At 39.8% G+C, this 14,226-nt stretch overlaps 1 protein-coding gene across 1 annotated transcript in view; it reads right to left on the minus strand.

Annotated features, from left to right (window-relative positions):
- Positions 1-2,550: 2,550 nt before the first annotated feature.
- LOC137423048 (syntaxin-6) overlaps positions 2,551-14,226 on the minus strand; it is a 50,107-nt gene continuing 38,431 nt past the window's right edge. The window contains exons 4-8 of the mRNA XM_068109822.2: positions 13,918-13,980; positions 13,621-13,710; positions 4,465-4,571; positions 3,734-3,828; positions 2,551-3,037 (exon numbers count right to left, since the gene is read on the minus strand). Of these exons, the coding sequence (XP_067965923.2) occupies positions 2,964-3,037; positions 3,734-3,828; positions 4,465-4,571; positions 13,621-13,710; positions 13,918-13,980 (429 nt within the window). The 3' untranslated portion in view covers positions 2,551-2,963. The remainder of the gene's footprint in view (positions 3,038-3,733; positions 3,829-4,464; positions 4,572-13,620; positions 13,711-13,917; positions 13,981-14,226) is intronic.

Genomic DNA, 14,226 nt, shown 5'->3' on the forward strand with positions numbered 1-14,226 from the left:
CCGTCCCGAAATGCATTACATGACATTGGTTATCAATTTTTTTAGTTAACCTGGAACGAAGTTCAGGGGAGCTTATGCGATGGCGCGGTCCGTCCGTCCGTAAACACTCGAAACGTCCGAAACCAAATTTGGCACGAATGATATTTGTTGTGTTGTGACTAAAGTTTGTTCACGGCATTAAAAACAATCGGGGTCTAAGGGGGTGTACCGGGGTTTGACCCCCCAAAATAAGTGTTTGTTTTCTTCTCAGAAACTACACACAATTTCGATGAAACTTCACCACAACCTTCACCACCCATGATGTACCAACGTTTGTTAACGGCATTAAAAAAAAAATCAGTGTCTAAGGTGGTCTATGGGGGACTTGCCCCCCGAAATAGATATTTGCTTTTTTCTCAGAACCTACACACACAATTTTGATGAAACTTCACCACAACCTTCATCATCCGTGATGTTCAAATGTTTGTTCAAGGCATTGGAAAAATTGGGGTCTGGGGAGGTACACAGGGTGGGAGAGGGGAGTGGGGGGGGTTCCCCCCCCCCCAAAATAAGTATTGTTTTGTTTGTTTAGTCTTATGATTATGTTAGTACGATTCTACATGCGCCCCTGTCTTCTAGCAAGCATTGAAATTGGTTTTAAATACCTTCAGTCAGTGCAGTTTACTGTTTATTCTTCCAGGTTAGCACCAGGGGTATTGTCTTAGTTGTTTATCCCATGTACCCTGCCCCAGCCCTCTCTCTTCCACAGACATCCTGATGTCCATGTTCCCTTCTGTTGTTGTGCTTCCCTCTCTCTTCCCCTCTTGTCTCCCACTCCGTTTGTTTGTTCTATGTGTTCGCCCTTATACAAGATTCGACTTGGTATCCCAAAAAATTTTTAAAACTTATTTACAAGAGAAATAGGAAGCTGAAGTACTTCAATGGATTTAATGCCCCTCTCAAAGTCCAGATCTCAATAACCTTGAAGCTGTATAGGACTATTTGGACAAAAAAAGTAAAAAGGAATACCAACAACTTTTGTTGACTTTTGTTGTTGAAGACTTTTGCACGGTAGCGTCTTGGATAATTGAAAGTATCTCAATCATACAACTTTTTTGATTGCCCATGTAAATGGGTCATTATTTAAATAAAACAACTGTTACAAAGGACCCCCCAACCACCCAAGACAAAAAGGCCACCCGCACCGTGGAATCGTCCAAGAAAATATAAGATTATGCGTTTCACCTTGAAACGGCTCATCCTGCAATTTCCATTTAATGATAATGGAGGTTAACAAGTTGGCCTTTTCTTGATTTTTCATAATTTTGAGTTACTTTGTTGCTTAATTTGTTTCACTTAGTTTTTAAAAGTTTTACTTAATTTTTCCATAATGGTTCAACATGTTTTGAAAGATTAAAAAAATTCCATGTATTTTACCGATCCATTTAACAAGCGGTGTTCACTAAGTTTTATAAACTGATTATTCATTGGTACCACAGAGCCGTGTTTCTTTCATTTTTGTCCATTTGATACTTGCAAGTATGTTTGTTATATGTCATTAGTTTAATTAACCTGACATTATGTTATCGCAGTGTATAATCCAGAGGAATACTACATCATATAATCATGTACTAAAATTGAAGATCGAAATATCATAAGATTTTTATGCAGAGTTGCCAGGTCCCAAATAAATCCAAAATCACATCGTGGCCATATATTGCAAACGCATGCTCATATTTTGCAGTAGTCAAATGGGCTGACATGGAAAGAAGTCAAATTTGAAGATGACCCGCCAAAATATAAATAAATTATGTATCTTGGTCATGACAGAACGAAACATGACCTACCCACAAACTGTTGTCCAAGTTGAGGCATTATTCATTCAGGATGGTAGTGCGTCATAACAGAAATAACCAAAGAACTTGGAATTCCTCAAGGCCATCATTCACAAACACCCGACTATGTGAAAGGTCTCTTCATGTGGTGAGCGTCTCAAACTGGTCATTGCGGATGCAGCCAAGTTTATCATTCGTCTGGTAACTCTTGGTAAAAATAGGCTTCACCACTGGGAATCTGAAAATCATTTGGGACCCATGCAATGGAAGGAACAAGGGATCACCAGCACCCAATACATTTCACAACCAACCCTCAGTCAGAAAGATTTTTTTGATTTTTCATGTTCTTGATTTCCTGGGATGCCAAAGGAACACCACTGCTTGATTACATGCCTCCCAAAACAAGTCAAATTGGAATATTATTCCAACCTCATGCAAAATTTCATCAAGCATAAGTGCTGAGGGATGTTAATCAAATGTGTGCTTCTCTTTTACAACAAACGTGTTCAGACCGCCATTTGTGACTGTGGCTACAAGCAGCTGCACCACCCTCATCCAGCCCGGACCTGGCCCCCAGTGACTCTTTGTTTAGTCATTTGAAGTCCCAGGTGTGCGGCCACCAATTCAACAAGATTTAGGAAATTACTGATGCAACTGAGATGTGGCTGAAGGACCAATCTGAAAACCTCTATTTTACTGACAAAGATTGTTTTTATAGACAAATGGAACAAGTGCATCGACGTCAAGGGACACTTTATTGAAAAATATAAATAAATTATGTATCTTGAACTATTGTGAATCGCTCGTTCCTCAAACACTTTGGAAACACGCAAACACTTATCAGGCTGAAATCTGTTCATTAAAATTGGATTGTCCATCAAAAGTGCTATTAATTGCAACAAAATGCAATATAACAAGCATTCCTTATAATGGGATTGAATTTTACTTACTTTGATCGCAACCAATGCTGTTTTGGTCCTAAAAGGACGAAGGGAAGTAGAAAGGCTCGAGTGAAAAAGGTTCAGGGGGAGAGTGGGGAGTGGGAGGGGTGGGGGTAGGGGGAGGAGAAGAGAGAAAAGAAGATGCAATAAATGAAGTTTTACATACAATCCAATGAGACAAGTGAAAAAACTCATGGCCGCTTGAACTTCAGAGGGCGAAAAGGATGAGAACAACCACCATAATAACAAGTAGCACTCCAATGGCACACCATTGTCGTCGGTCTGAGAGGAATGAAGAGAGAGACATGGAGGAATGGGGGGGGGGGGGGGGGGGAGAGGGTGTCACTTCACTCTCGACAAAGTTGGTTTCAATGCAATATCCATTTCATTTGTGGATCAAAAATTAAGAACCAATTACAAAGTATAATGCGTCACAAGTTGAGTAAGACAGAGCAGGTTGAGGTAATTGGTCAAAAGTACCAATGTTGTATCCTCATTCCAGCAATAGCATCATAAACCCCACTCTCCTCTCCCCATACTCAAACTTTTGCTAATTACACAGCTAACACCATGCAGATAATTTGGACAAGGTACTAAAGCAAAATGACCTACTCTTTAAAAAAAATCGTTTGAGGATATTTAACTTCTAGAAGCCAAATACAGATTGGACAGCCAGCTTTACATTCCCTTGAATGGGACAAAATATGGTATGCTGTGAGATGCAGCGCCGCCCCATGGAAAGGCACTTGAATGACAACTTTCGTGACATTCAACTCCATTGAGATTAGAGTCTACACTACGTATATTGCCCAACGAGAAGCATGTCCTCAGATTTATAAGTGAAGGAAATTTCATATTTATAAATGATGAGGATGCAACGAGAGTGAAGCACAAAGTTGAATTCACAAAGAAAAATAAATGATTGCTACAGCATTCTCAAAAATGTTATGTACCCAATGAGTGCAATGATTAATGTACCAGTAGTCATGCGAGAGAGTTTGGCCATCTTGCGTAACGTCGTATCCAGACGAGACTGTGTGCTCTCCATCTCATGAGAAAACTCATCCAGCATTCTGTGCATGCAAGACAAAGTACAGCACGAAGTTACGTGCCTCCGTGTCTCAAATTACATCCAGAAACTAGAACGGCACTCGGTAGAACGCATACCTCCACCAGACTGAACAGCTTTTGTTTTGTATCCCACTGATAGGCCAGATCTGGATTCAAACCTGAACCAAAATTTAATCGGCTTGTTCTTGTCACCTACTCAACTCATTCACCAAGTTTTGTCATTACCGGTCCACAAACATTTGATATATCGTGCTAATATCGTTTTTGGCCCCATCTCTCATTTTTGAAAAATCACCTTTAAAATGATCATATCTGGATCTATATCCATATCCATATCTTCATCAAATTCAAATCAATTCGTCAATGTCACACACCCAACCTGTCCACCAAATTTCGTTTGATTCCGTCCATAATTTTTTGAGATATCCTGCTCACAGACAGACAAATAGACACAAACTGGGGTGAAAACACAACCCCCGTCCATCTTTGGTAAAAATGCATTGCGTTTAGTTCTAACAAGGTTCGAAATAGCTATACTCTCCAAGGTGTTTGACGAGGATAACAGCCAAAGGTTGGAAAACTGCTGCTCTCATTCAAAAGATTAAGGCACCCACTCACTTCCTCCATTACTCACTCACACTGCTTGTTCATCTAGTTCTTGCCCGATCTGTGTGGACATGTGCTTGAGAACGCCAATAGAACCGGACATCATCTCCAGAGTGTTGTCTTGCTGATCGACGATGAGCTGGGAGTGGAAACCGCAGAGTCAAAAATTAAACAAAAATGAAGATTATATCAGGTAAATAGTAAAAATGAAGAGAAACAACAACAACAACAACAACAACATGCATTTTAAGGCCATTTTCCCTGCTAGAGCGGGGGTTAGCCTTGCGGTCCCCATGACAATCTTCTCCATTTTGCCCTATTTTCTGCATCTCTCCTTGTTAACCCCCTTGCCCGCATTTCTTTTTCGACCATCTTTAGCCAAGTCTTTCTCGGTCTTCCCCGTCCTCTACTTCCTTCTACATTAACTTCCATCACTCTTCTCAACCAGTCACTTTCATCCTTCCTCAACACATGATCAAACCATCTCAACCTGTTCCTCTTCACAGCAGATAGAAGATAATGTGATTATCTGAATATAACTTCATTATTTATATAACTTCAATATTATAAGATAACTTCAAAAATGAAGATAAACAAGTGAAAAGTATAACAATGCAGATGTCTCTTTAAAGCCTTGTGGATAAGGATATATCCAGGTTTTGCATCTCAAAGGTAGCAATCCATCAACAACAAATCGGATTTTTTTTTTCCAAAAGTGAACTACATTTCATACAGAAGCTTACACGTAAATTAGAAGCAAGACAAGAACATTAGAAAACAACAAACTGAAACATAAGGAGTTAAACTCGAGGATGAGAATATTATGCTCTGAATGCTCATATGGGAAAGCCAAACAGACAAACCATCGACTATATACAGTCACGTGAAAAAGTAAGTACACCCCATGTAAAGTTTTGACTTTTTCAACATATTTCAACATACAGCTATTTGATCTTCATTTCAACAATATTGATAGATAAAGGTGATATAATATAACAAATATCATGAAACATTTACATTTTGTAGTCCATTGTATAATTTAAATAAACATTAATGCAAATTTCGCATGTGGAAAAAGTAAGTACACCCTTGGATCGACGAGGAGATATTGCCCCCTTTGACAGAAACAACCTCAACTAGGCATTTCTTATAACTGTCTACCAGTCTCTGACATCGACTGGGAGAAATTTTTGCCCACTCCTCCATGCAGAATTCTTTCAGCTGTGCGATGTTTGAGGGGTTTCTTGCATGCACAGCTCATTTCAAATCCCCCCACACCATCTCGATGGGATTTAGATCCGGGCTTTGAGAACCCTCCATTTCTTTCTTTTCAGCCATTCTTTGGTGGATTTAATGGTATGTTTAGGGTCATTGTCATGTTGCAAGGTCCACCTTCGGTTGACCTTCAACTTTCAGACAGATGGCCTCACATTGTCCTCAAGCACCCTCTGGTACAATAAAGAATTCATAGTGTATTATATGATGGTGAGCTGCCCAGGCCCTGATACAGCAAATCTGCCCCAAACCATAATATTTCCACCACCATGCTTTACAGTTGGTATCAGGTTCTTGTGGTCAAATGCTGTCTTTGGTTTTCGCCAAACATGTCTTCTGGTACTGTGGCCAAATAGCTCTACCTTTGCCTCATCTGTCCGGAGCGCATTGTTGCAGAAGTGCTGGTCTTTGCCGAGGTGTTCATTGGCAAACTTTAGTCTTGCCCTGATGTTCTTTCTGGACAGCAAAGGTTTCCTCCTGGAACACCTCCCATGTAGATCAAATTTGTGCAGCCTCTTTCTAATGGTGGACTCGTGCACTTTGACATGAACAGTGGCAAGAGCTACCTGTAGGTCCCGTGATGACATTCTGGGGTTCTTAGAGACTTCTTTCAGCATCTTGCGGTCTGCTCTTGCTGGGGGCGGCCTGGCCTGAACAAGTTGGCAGTTGTTTGGATTCTTCTCCACTTGTAGATGATCTACCGGACAGTCGAATGATTGATTTCAAATTGTTTGGAGATCTTTTTAAATCTCTTCCCAGACTCGTAGGCATCCATAACCTTCTTTCTGAAGGCCTCAGAGAGCTCTTTTGATCTAGGCATGGTGACGCCGCACACTTCAACAACAAAGAGCAAAGCAAACTGAATGTCTGAGGTTTAAATAAGACAGGTTCCTCCAAGATACTCTCTAACGATGTTCTAATCATTTGCACCTGAGCTGGTGCACCTGATTCTAATTTTAGGTATTTGAAGTAGTGATAAACGTAGGGGTGTACTTACTTTTTCCACATGCAAAATTTGCATTTATGTTTATTTAAATTATACAATGGACAACAAAATGTAAATGTTTCATGATATTTGTTATATTATATCACCTTTATCTATCAATATTGTTGAAATGAAGATCAAATAGCTGTATGTTGAAATATGTTGAAAAAGTCAAAACTTTACATGGGGTGTACTTACTTTTTCACGTGACTGTATATGAGAGCCGTTGGTCTGTGTGTCGCCATTTTTCTCAGATGGCTGAACGGATCTTCGTCAAACTTTCAGAGGTTCATTCGTGAGTGCCTGCGAGCGTTTTAGGCAATATATATATTTGAAAATTAAAGAAGTTCGTTTTTTTAGAATTAAAAAAACAAACAAAAAAAAAAAAACCCTCTAGTGCCTAAGCCTTTTTGATTAATGACAGTTATATACAATTACACATTCACATAAATAAATACAAAACAATCACCAGACATTTGAACACAAGTAATAAAACAATTTCGGAAGCGGTCGAAGCTGGTGGTAAGGCTTCTTCTTCTTCCTGAAGGTCATCATACTTAACTCAGAAACGTGATCAACAGCACATTCAGCAGCATATATTCAATGAAAAGGTAAAATGATGTTTTGATGATACCCCCACTCCCCCTTCCTCACCCCTCCCTCTCTGCCGCCCCCCCCCTCCCCCCAGCCCCTGCCGTGTAATCTTGCTCGTATTTAATAACTCTTAACTCTATTATTCTTGATCACTTAACAGCAAGAACCAATACTTAATTCTTGATGTGAAGAGGGAAGGTCAAAATGTTTGCATTCCAAGTGAGAATTATTTATGTGAAACCTCAACTTGTCTTGTACATCCTCTTATGGAGCCATGCGGAAAATTGTAACATAATCAGGAGTGGGGTTTGCTCTTCAAGCGAAAACGAAACATTGTTTGGTTGCAGTTGCATTCATGCATGCTTTTGCACACTATAGTCTGAAGGAAAAGCAGGAAAGGTCCGAGTGGATGCTGTGGATCGATGCATTAACGAGTCGTTGAAGTTCTGCGGGCAGGTTGTCATGAAAGACAGAGTAAAACTTATACTTTAATTACAATGCGATTGCAAGAGTCCAAAACTTTTGAAGATGAGAAGCAGGAGGAGTTTCAGAGAGAGTTGTACACGACCAGGTTCAGCAAGAGAACGCAATCCATTCACAAAAACAATCTTTTTCTCCAAAGAAAGTTGCTTTCGAGCAAGCTTTCCAGGATTTGTATTCGTATCCACGACTGTCGAAGAAACAGTGCAGTTGAAATAGAGTACTGTACTGTGCAGTACTGCATGTACTACACATGTAATTAAATGCAATATGCGAAGCTAGGCACCCAACCAAAAAAGGACCATTACAATTGCAACTAGTAGGCAGATGGTATTTAAAATCAGTATAAAAAAATAATACCTCCAGGTTTCAGCTCAGCGTCGTTAAACAGAAGTGGCCATACCTCTGACATTGAAACTGAAGTAGTGTGGATGAAGAAAAGACAGAGTGATCATTGAGATGGCAAATTAAAAGGGAAGATGGTACAAAAACACGAGTGAGTTGAGAGTTCATAGAACACGATAGCCCGGGCAGTGATACTTCAATTTTACTTCATTTTTAAAAGGTGAAGCCGCTTCAATATTTGGCTATGTCCTTACTTCCATCCATCTGTCCGTCAAAAATGAAGAAGAACCTTTCTACACACAGTGTTTAATTCTAAAGTGTAATTCAAAATGGTTCTTCAGGGTAATTCTAATGTGTTCTCAAGGAATTTTCAATTCTAGTCGATTATAATGGGTAATTCTATCAGGTAATCCTAAAGGCAAGGGTAATTCTAAAGGCAAGGGTAATTCTAAAGGGTAATTATAATGGGTTTAGTTCGTTTCTAGTTAATAAAACAATACTTTTAATGATCGTTAAAAAAAAATCCGAAACATTAGTGCTATTGAAGTAGTCCAGAAGCAGTCCCAAATCCCACCCCATTGAACCTTTATTTCTAGTGAACTAGCCGAAAGCACCCGGCGTTGCCTGGGTTCTTTTTGAATGAATATACTACTTAATTCAGCTTTTACTCGCGGCCGTAGAAGATTGACTACTATAATTCAGCTCAGCTTTTAATTGCGAAATGGGCCCAGCCCGGCCAAGGTGGGCCTCGACCGGCCTCGCCACCTAGCTTATATAACCTTCCCGGGGCCCGTCCCGACATTTTTTGTTTTAGAGGTTTCCTCCTATCTTTCACCGTTCAGGAGATTAGCGCGCGCAGACAAACAAACAAAAACTTTCTTTTATATACTATATATAGATTACGTAAAAGTGGAGGTTCTTGGATGCATTATGACAGCCAATTTTTGTACTGCAGTGTTCAGTATATAATTCAATTTAAATAAAATAAAGATTGTAAAAGTCTTTTAAATAAATAAATTCTGTCCAAATGCTGAGGTGTGTTCATTTATCAAGCAGCTAGCGAGCGCTTGCCCAGCCAGCCGTTCATTATCAACAGTTTTGAGTTATTAAGCCACTAGGTGAGTGCTCTACAAAAACGTGATAGCTGAACACACCCCTGCAAAACTGGAGGTTATTCGAAGTATTATGAAGGTGATTTGTGTTATACAGTGTTCAAATATATAATTAAATTCAAATAAAAGTTTAAAGAAGTTTAAAGGCGTATACATTTAAAAACATTATGTGTTTTACCGCCATTTTCTTCAGTGGCTATCACATCACCCTATCAAACACATTACATTAGCTCTTCGTGCTTGTTGCACGTGTCCATTATGGCGCCCTTAAAAATTGTATCGGCCAAATTTACGAAAGGCATTTAAGAGTTGGACATGTGTAGAATCGCGAATTATCCGATGATTACCTTTTCAAAGTTAGTCGCCAATCGCTGAAGAGTGATTGACTAATGCGCGATCAAAACCTAATAACTAGCGTCTAACTAACAAAGAAACCTTTACATGGCAGCAAGGCATGTTTAAGAGGCCTTGGAGAGTGCTTTTAAGGCATTGGAGAGTGCTTTTAAGGCCTTGAAGCAAGCATTGCACGGCTTATAATTGGTAGTTTACATGGGACGTTTGCATGAATTGTCTCAAGAGGAGGCAGAAGAGGATAGGAAGAGGGCAGTTTGCCGACGTCTTTGAGGATAGATTTGTTTGAATCTTTGAGGATAGATGCAATCCTCTGGAGAAGTATGACAATATCAAATTTGTCCGGAGTTAGACTCTCAAAGTAATCATTTCATTCAATCAGCTTACACTGAATCGGGTGTAAGATGATCTGGATCAACCTACGATGAGGAGCAATGCGCCGAATCCGCTCCAACATTTGTCCATGCTCTGCAATTCTATGCAATTGCATCATTTCAATTGGATATTGGAGATATGTGTGTGGGCTACACAGGGATTATCCTGGAGGATTTTAGCAATGGGAGAAAATCTCCCTGTGTACAAAACAATGAGATTTTTTCCAAACACTATGGGATTATACAAAATTGTTTTGAAATAAAATTTTACTCGCGCTTGTCAAATCTCATTATTCTCGGGGTATTAATTTAAAAAAAAATTCTCTCTGAATTATCTGATTATGCGTGAAAATTGAAACCATTTAACTGATAATCGAAAGGAAAAAAAAGTTTAAAGTTTTTACCTGATACTTGGGCCACGGGAATCTTCTTCTCTGATAGATGTTGTTGGATGGCTTTAAATATGCCACTTCCCATTGCCGCGGTGATATGAAGATCCGTCAAAAATAGAGCGGAGGGCGTCATAGTTTTAGGATCCAAATCTCTGGCTGTTACACACAGCTTGTGATGTACATCAATGTCTGTACTCTCGTCCGTCAAAATTGTCATGGCAGGTGACTTGTGGAGCTTCTCGCTGACGGATTTGTCAATTGTTGTGGAAATGGCATCCAGAAAACCACAGGCTGATTTATAACTCGCATATGTCACATGTTTGTTCACTTTTAAATTCTCCAGATTTGGGGTATTAAGCTCTGACAACAAGGTGAGCAAGCTGTTATACTTAGACAGGGGAATTGCTTCCTTTGACATCCAATACACCACTTTCATACACGTCAAAATACTTTCCTCTTCTTTTGATTTAGCCCCCTCAACCGTGAGTTGAAGATTTCTTCTCGCCAGTGGTGCTGCAATCGCTCGTTGGTGATCAGATGACGCTATATGTCGGGTTATTGTCGTCGTTTTGAAATTCTTTGTACCTTGACTTAGACTGTTGACTAACTTCTTCGATCTACACAGTGAACAATACATTTTGTTCTGATCGGCATCATATTTCAGCCAGTCTCCGAATTTAAGGACCCAGCTGTCTTGAAACGTTATTAAACTTTTACCAGAAGTAGCTGTCTGCACTGTGGTGGCCCTGGCCACTGTCCCGCTTTCGCCCTGCACACGGTCACTAGCTAGATCATCCTGGTTGTCCTCAGTGTTAGAACTATTGCTGGTACCTATAAAGAATCGTTTTATACTTTGCCCATCAGGCTGTGGTTGCGGAGGTCTCTTTTTTGGCGGCATTTTTGGAAAAAGCGTAATCCAGAAACTACTGCAGACAGGGAACACGTGGTTGCTGAAAAGCCATCGTTTAATGCCGCAAAACATTGTCACGGGTACCGTAAAGCGTGAAAGCGAAATTAAAATGGCTACGGTCTGTTTACAGTTTGGAATAGCTTCGTCTGACAACTTCCAGACCTGACAAAAGCAGTAATAAATACACGATTTGAAAATGTTTCGCCTGAAAACTATACCGCGACAACTGACACGCCCTATGCGATTTTTTATCGCTCTGGCCAAAATTGCATGCGATATTTTTCAACTTTATGCGAGAATATCGCGGAATCTCGGCCAAAGTCAATCCCAGGCTACAGTCACGTGAAAAAGTAAGTACACCCCATGTAAAGTTTTGACTTTTTCAACATATTTCAACATACAGCTATTTGATCTTCATTTCAACAATATTGATAGATAAAGGTGATATAATACAACAAATATCATGAAACATTTACATTTTGTAGTCCATTGTATAATTTAAATAAACATAAATGCAAATTTCACATGTGGAAAAAGTAAGTACACCCCGACATTCATCACTACTTCAAATACCTAAAATTAGAATCAGGTGCACCAGCTCAGGTGCAAATGATAAGAACATCGTTAGGAGGATCTTGGAGGAACCTGTCTATTTAAACCTCAGACATTTCGTTTGGTTTGCTCTTTGTTGTTGAAGTGTGCGGCGTCACCATGCCTAGATCAAAAGAGCTCTCTGAGGCCTTCAGAAAGAAGGTTATAGATGCCTACGAGTCTGGGAAGGGATTTAAAAAGATCTCCAAACAATTAGAAATCAATCATTCGACTGTCCCGAAGATCATCTACAAGTGAAGAAGATTCCAAACAACTGACAACTTGTTCAGGCCAGGCCGCCCCAGCAAGTTCAGCCCGAGAGCAGATTGCAAGATGCTGAAAGAAGTCTCCAAGAACCCCAGGATGTCATCACGGGACCTACAGGTAGCTCTTGCCACTGCTGATGTCAAAGTGCACGAGTCTACCATTAGAAAGAGGCTGCACAAATTTGATCTACACGGGAGGTGTGCCAGGAGTAAACCTTTGCTGTCCAGAAAGAACATCAGGGCAAGACTAAAGTTTGCCAATGAACACCTAGGCAAAGACCAGCACTTTTGGAACAATGTGCTCTGGACAGATGAGTCAAAGGTAGAGCTATTTGGCCACAGTACCAGAAGACATGTTTGGCGAAAACCAAAGACAGCATTTGACCACAAAAATCTGATACCAACTGTAAAGCATGGTGGTGGAAATATTATGGTTTGGGGCAGCTTTGCTGCATTGGGGCCTGGTCAGCTCACCATCATATAATCCACTATGAATTATTCATTGTACCAGGGGGTGCTTGAGGATAATGTGAGGCCATCTGTCGGAAAGTTGAAGCTGAACCGAAGGTGGACCTTGCAACATGACAATGACCCTAAACATACCAGTAAATCCATCAAGGAATGGCTGAAAGGAAAGAAATGGAGGGTTCTGGAATGGCCAAGTCAAAGCCCGGATCTAAATCCCATCGAGATGTTGTGGGGGGATTTGAAACGAGCTGTGCATGCAAGAAACCCCTCAAACATCGCACAGCTGAAAGAATTCTGCATGGAGGAGTGGGCAAAAATTTTTCCCAGTCGATGTCAGAGACTGGAAGACAGTTATAAGAAACGCCTACTTGACGTCGTTTCTGCCAAAGGGGGCAATACCACCGATGAGAGCCAAGGGTGTACTTACTTTTTCCACATGCGAAATTTGCATTGATGTTTATTTAAATTATACAATGGACTACAAAATGTAAATGTTTCATGATATTTGTTATATTATATCACCTTTATCTATCAATATTGTTGAAATGAAGATCAAATAGCTGTATGTTGAAATATGTTGAAAAAGTCAAAACTTTACATGGGGTGTACTTACTTTTTCACGTGACTGTACATGCACTCTAAGTGCCTTTCATATATTTTGCCCTAAATCTTTTGTTTGGTATGATTTTCAATTTTGTTTGATTCTCAGGCAGGCAGAACGATTAAAAGCATTATCTCACTCCTCTCTGCACATGTGCGTTCAGGATGAATTCTTAGGGCACATGGAAACAACAGACTTGTCTTCTTATTCATGTTAAAATTCCTGTTCAAAATATAACATTTGATTTTAATACATTGTTCCTCGGTCACAAACCGACGATCGGAAAATGATAACAACCGACGAATGGACATGAGACAATTTGTGTAACCCTGCTTTTCGCTTTGTGTGCTGGGGTTAATAATGCTGCTGTTTCTTCTTCTTCCTGATAATGCTGTTTTTTTTTTTTTTTTAACAAAGCATATACACTCATTAGCATTTCATCACCTCCTGTTGTGCTTGCTGGTCCTCAATGAACCTGGAATGTTCTGGGTTTTCCATCTTCTCAGACGTCCTTATCGTGCCACCTGTTAATGCCTGCACACACAGAAAGATGTATTAAACAACATGTGCATCTTTTGGATTTTCCTTTGGAGCAGGTTGTGTCTCAGTCATGTTTTTGGCATGTAAAGATAATAAATACGGTGCTAAAGTAAAACTAAGCGAACATTGTGCCCAAATTATTTGGTGATAAATAACACTAAAAGGAAATGAGGGGATAAAATGACGATGAGTGGTACTAACCTGTCTTGTATTCCTTTCAATGATGGTTTTGGCTTCAGGGCTGGAGAGTTCATCTTTCATTGCCTTTCAAAATAAAAGTAGGAAAAATAAATAATAATAATAAAGGTACTGTGTAGCATTAAACATGTAATCCCACATCAAACTTTGATAAGATAATTCACATTAATAAACCTAGTAGGTCCATTTACACAATACATCCATGGCCAATGACATTGTATAGATAGGCCAGTCATGAAGCTTTGTATAAAACTACTCTGAAAGGCAATGGGCAGCAAGTTGAATGGCAAGATTCACCTGCTCAGATATTCA

This window comes from Myxine glutinosa, chromosome 3 (genome assembly GCF_964187855.1).
Source record: "Myxine glutinosa chromosome 3, kmMyxGlut1.1, whole genome shotgun sequence".
Lineage (NCBI taxonomy): Eukaryota > Metazoa > Chordata > Myxini > Myxiniformes > Myxinidae > Myxine > Myxine glutinosa.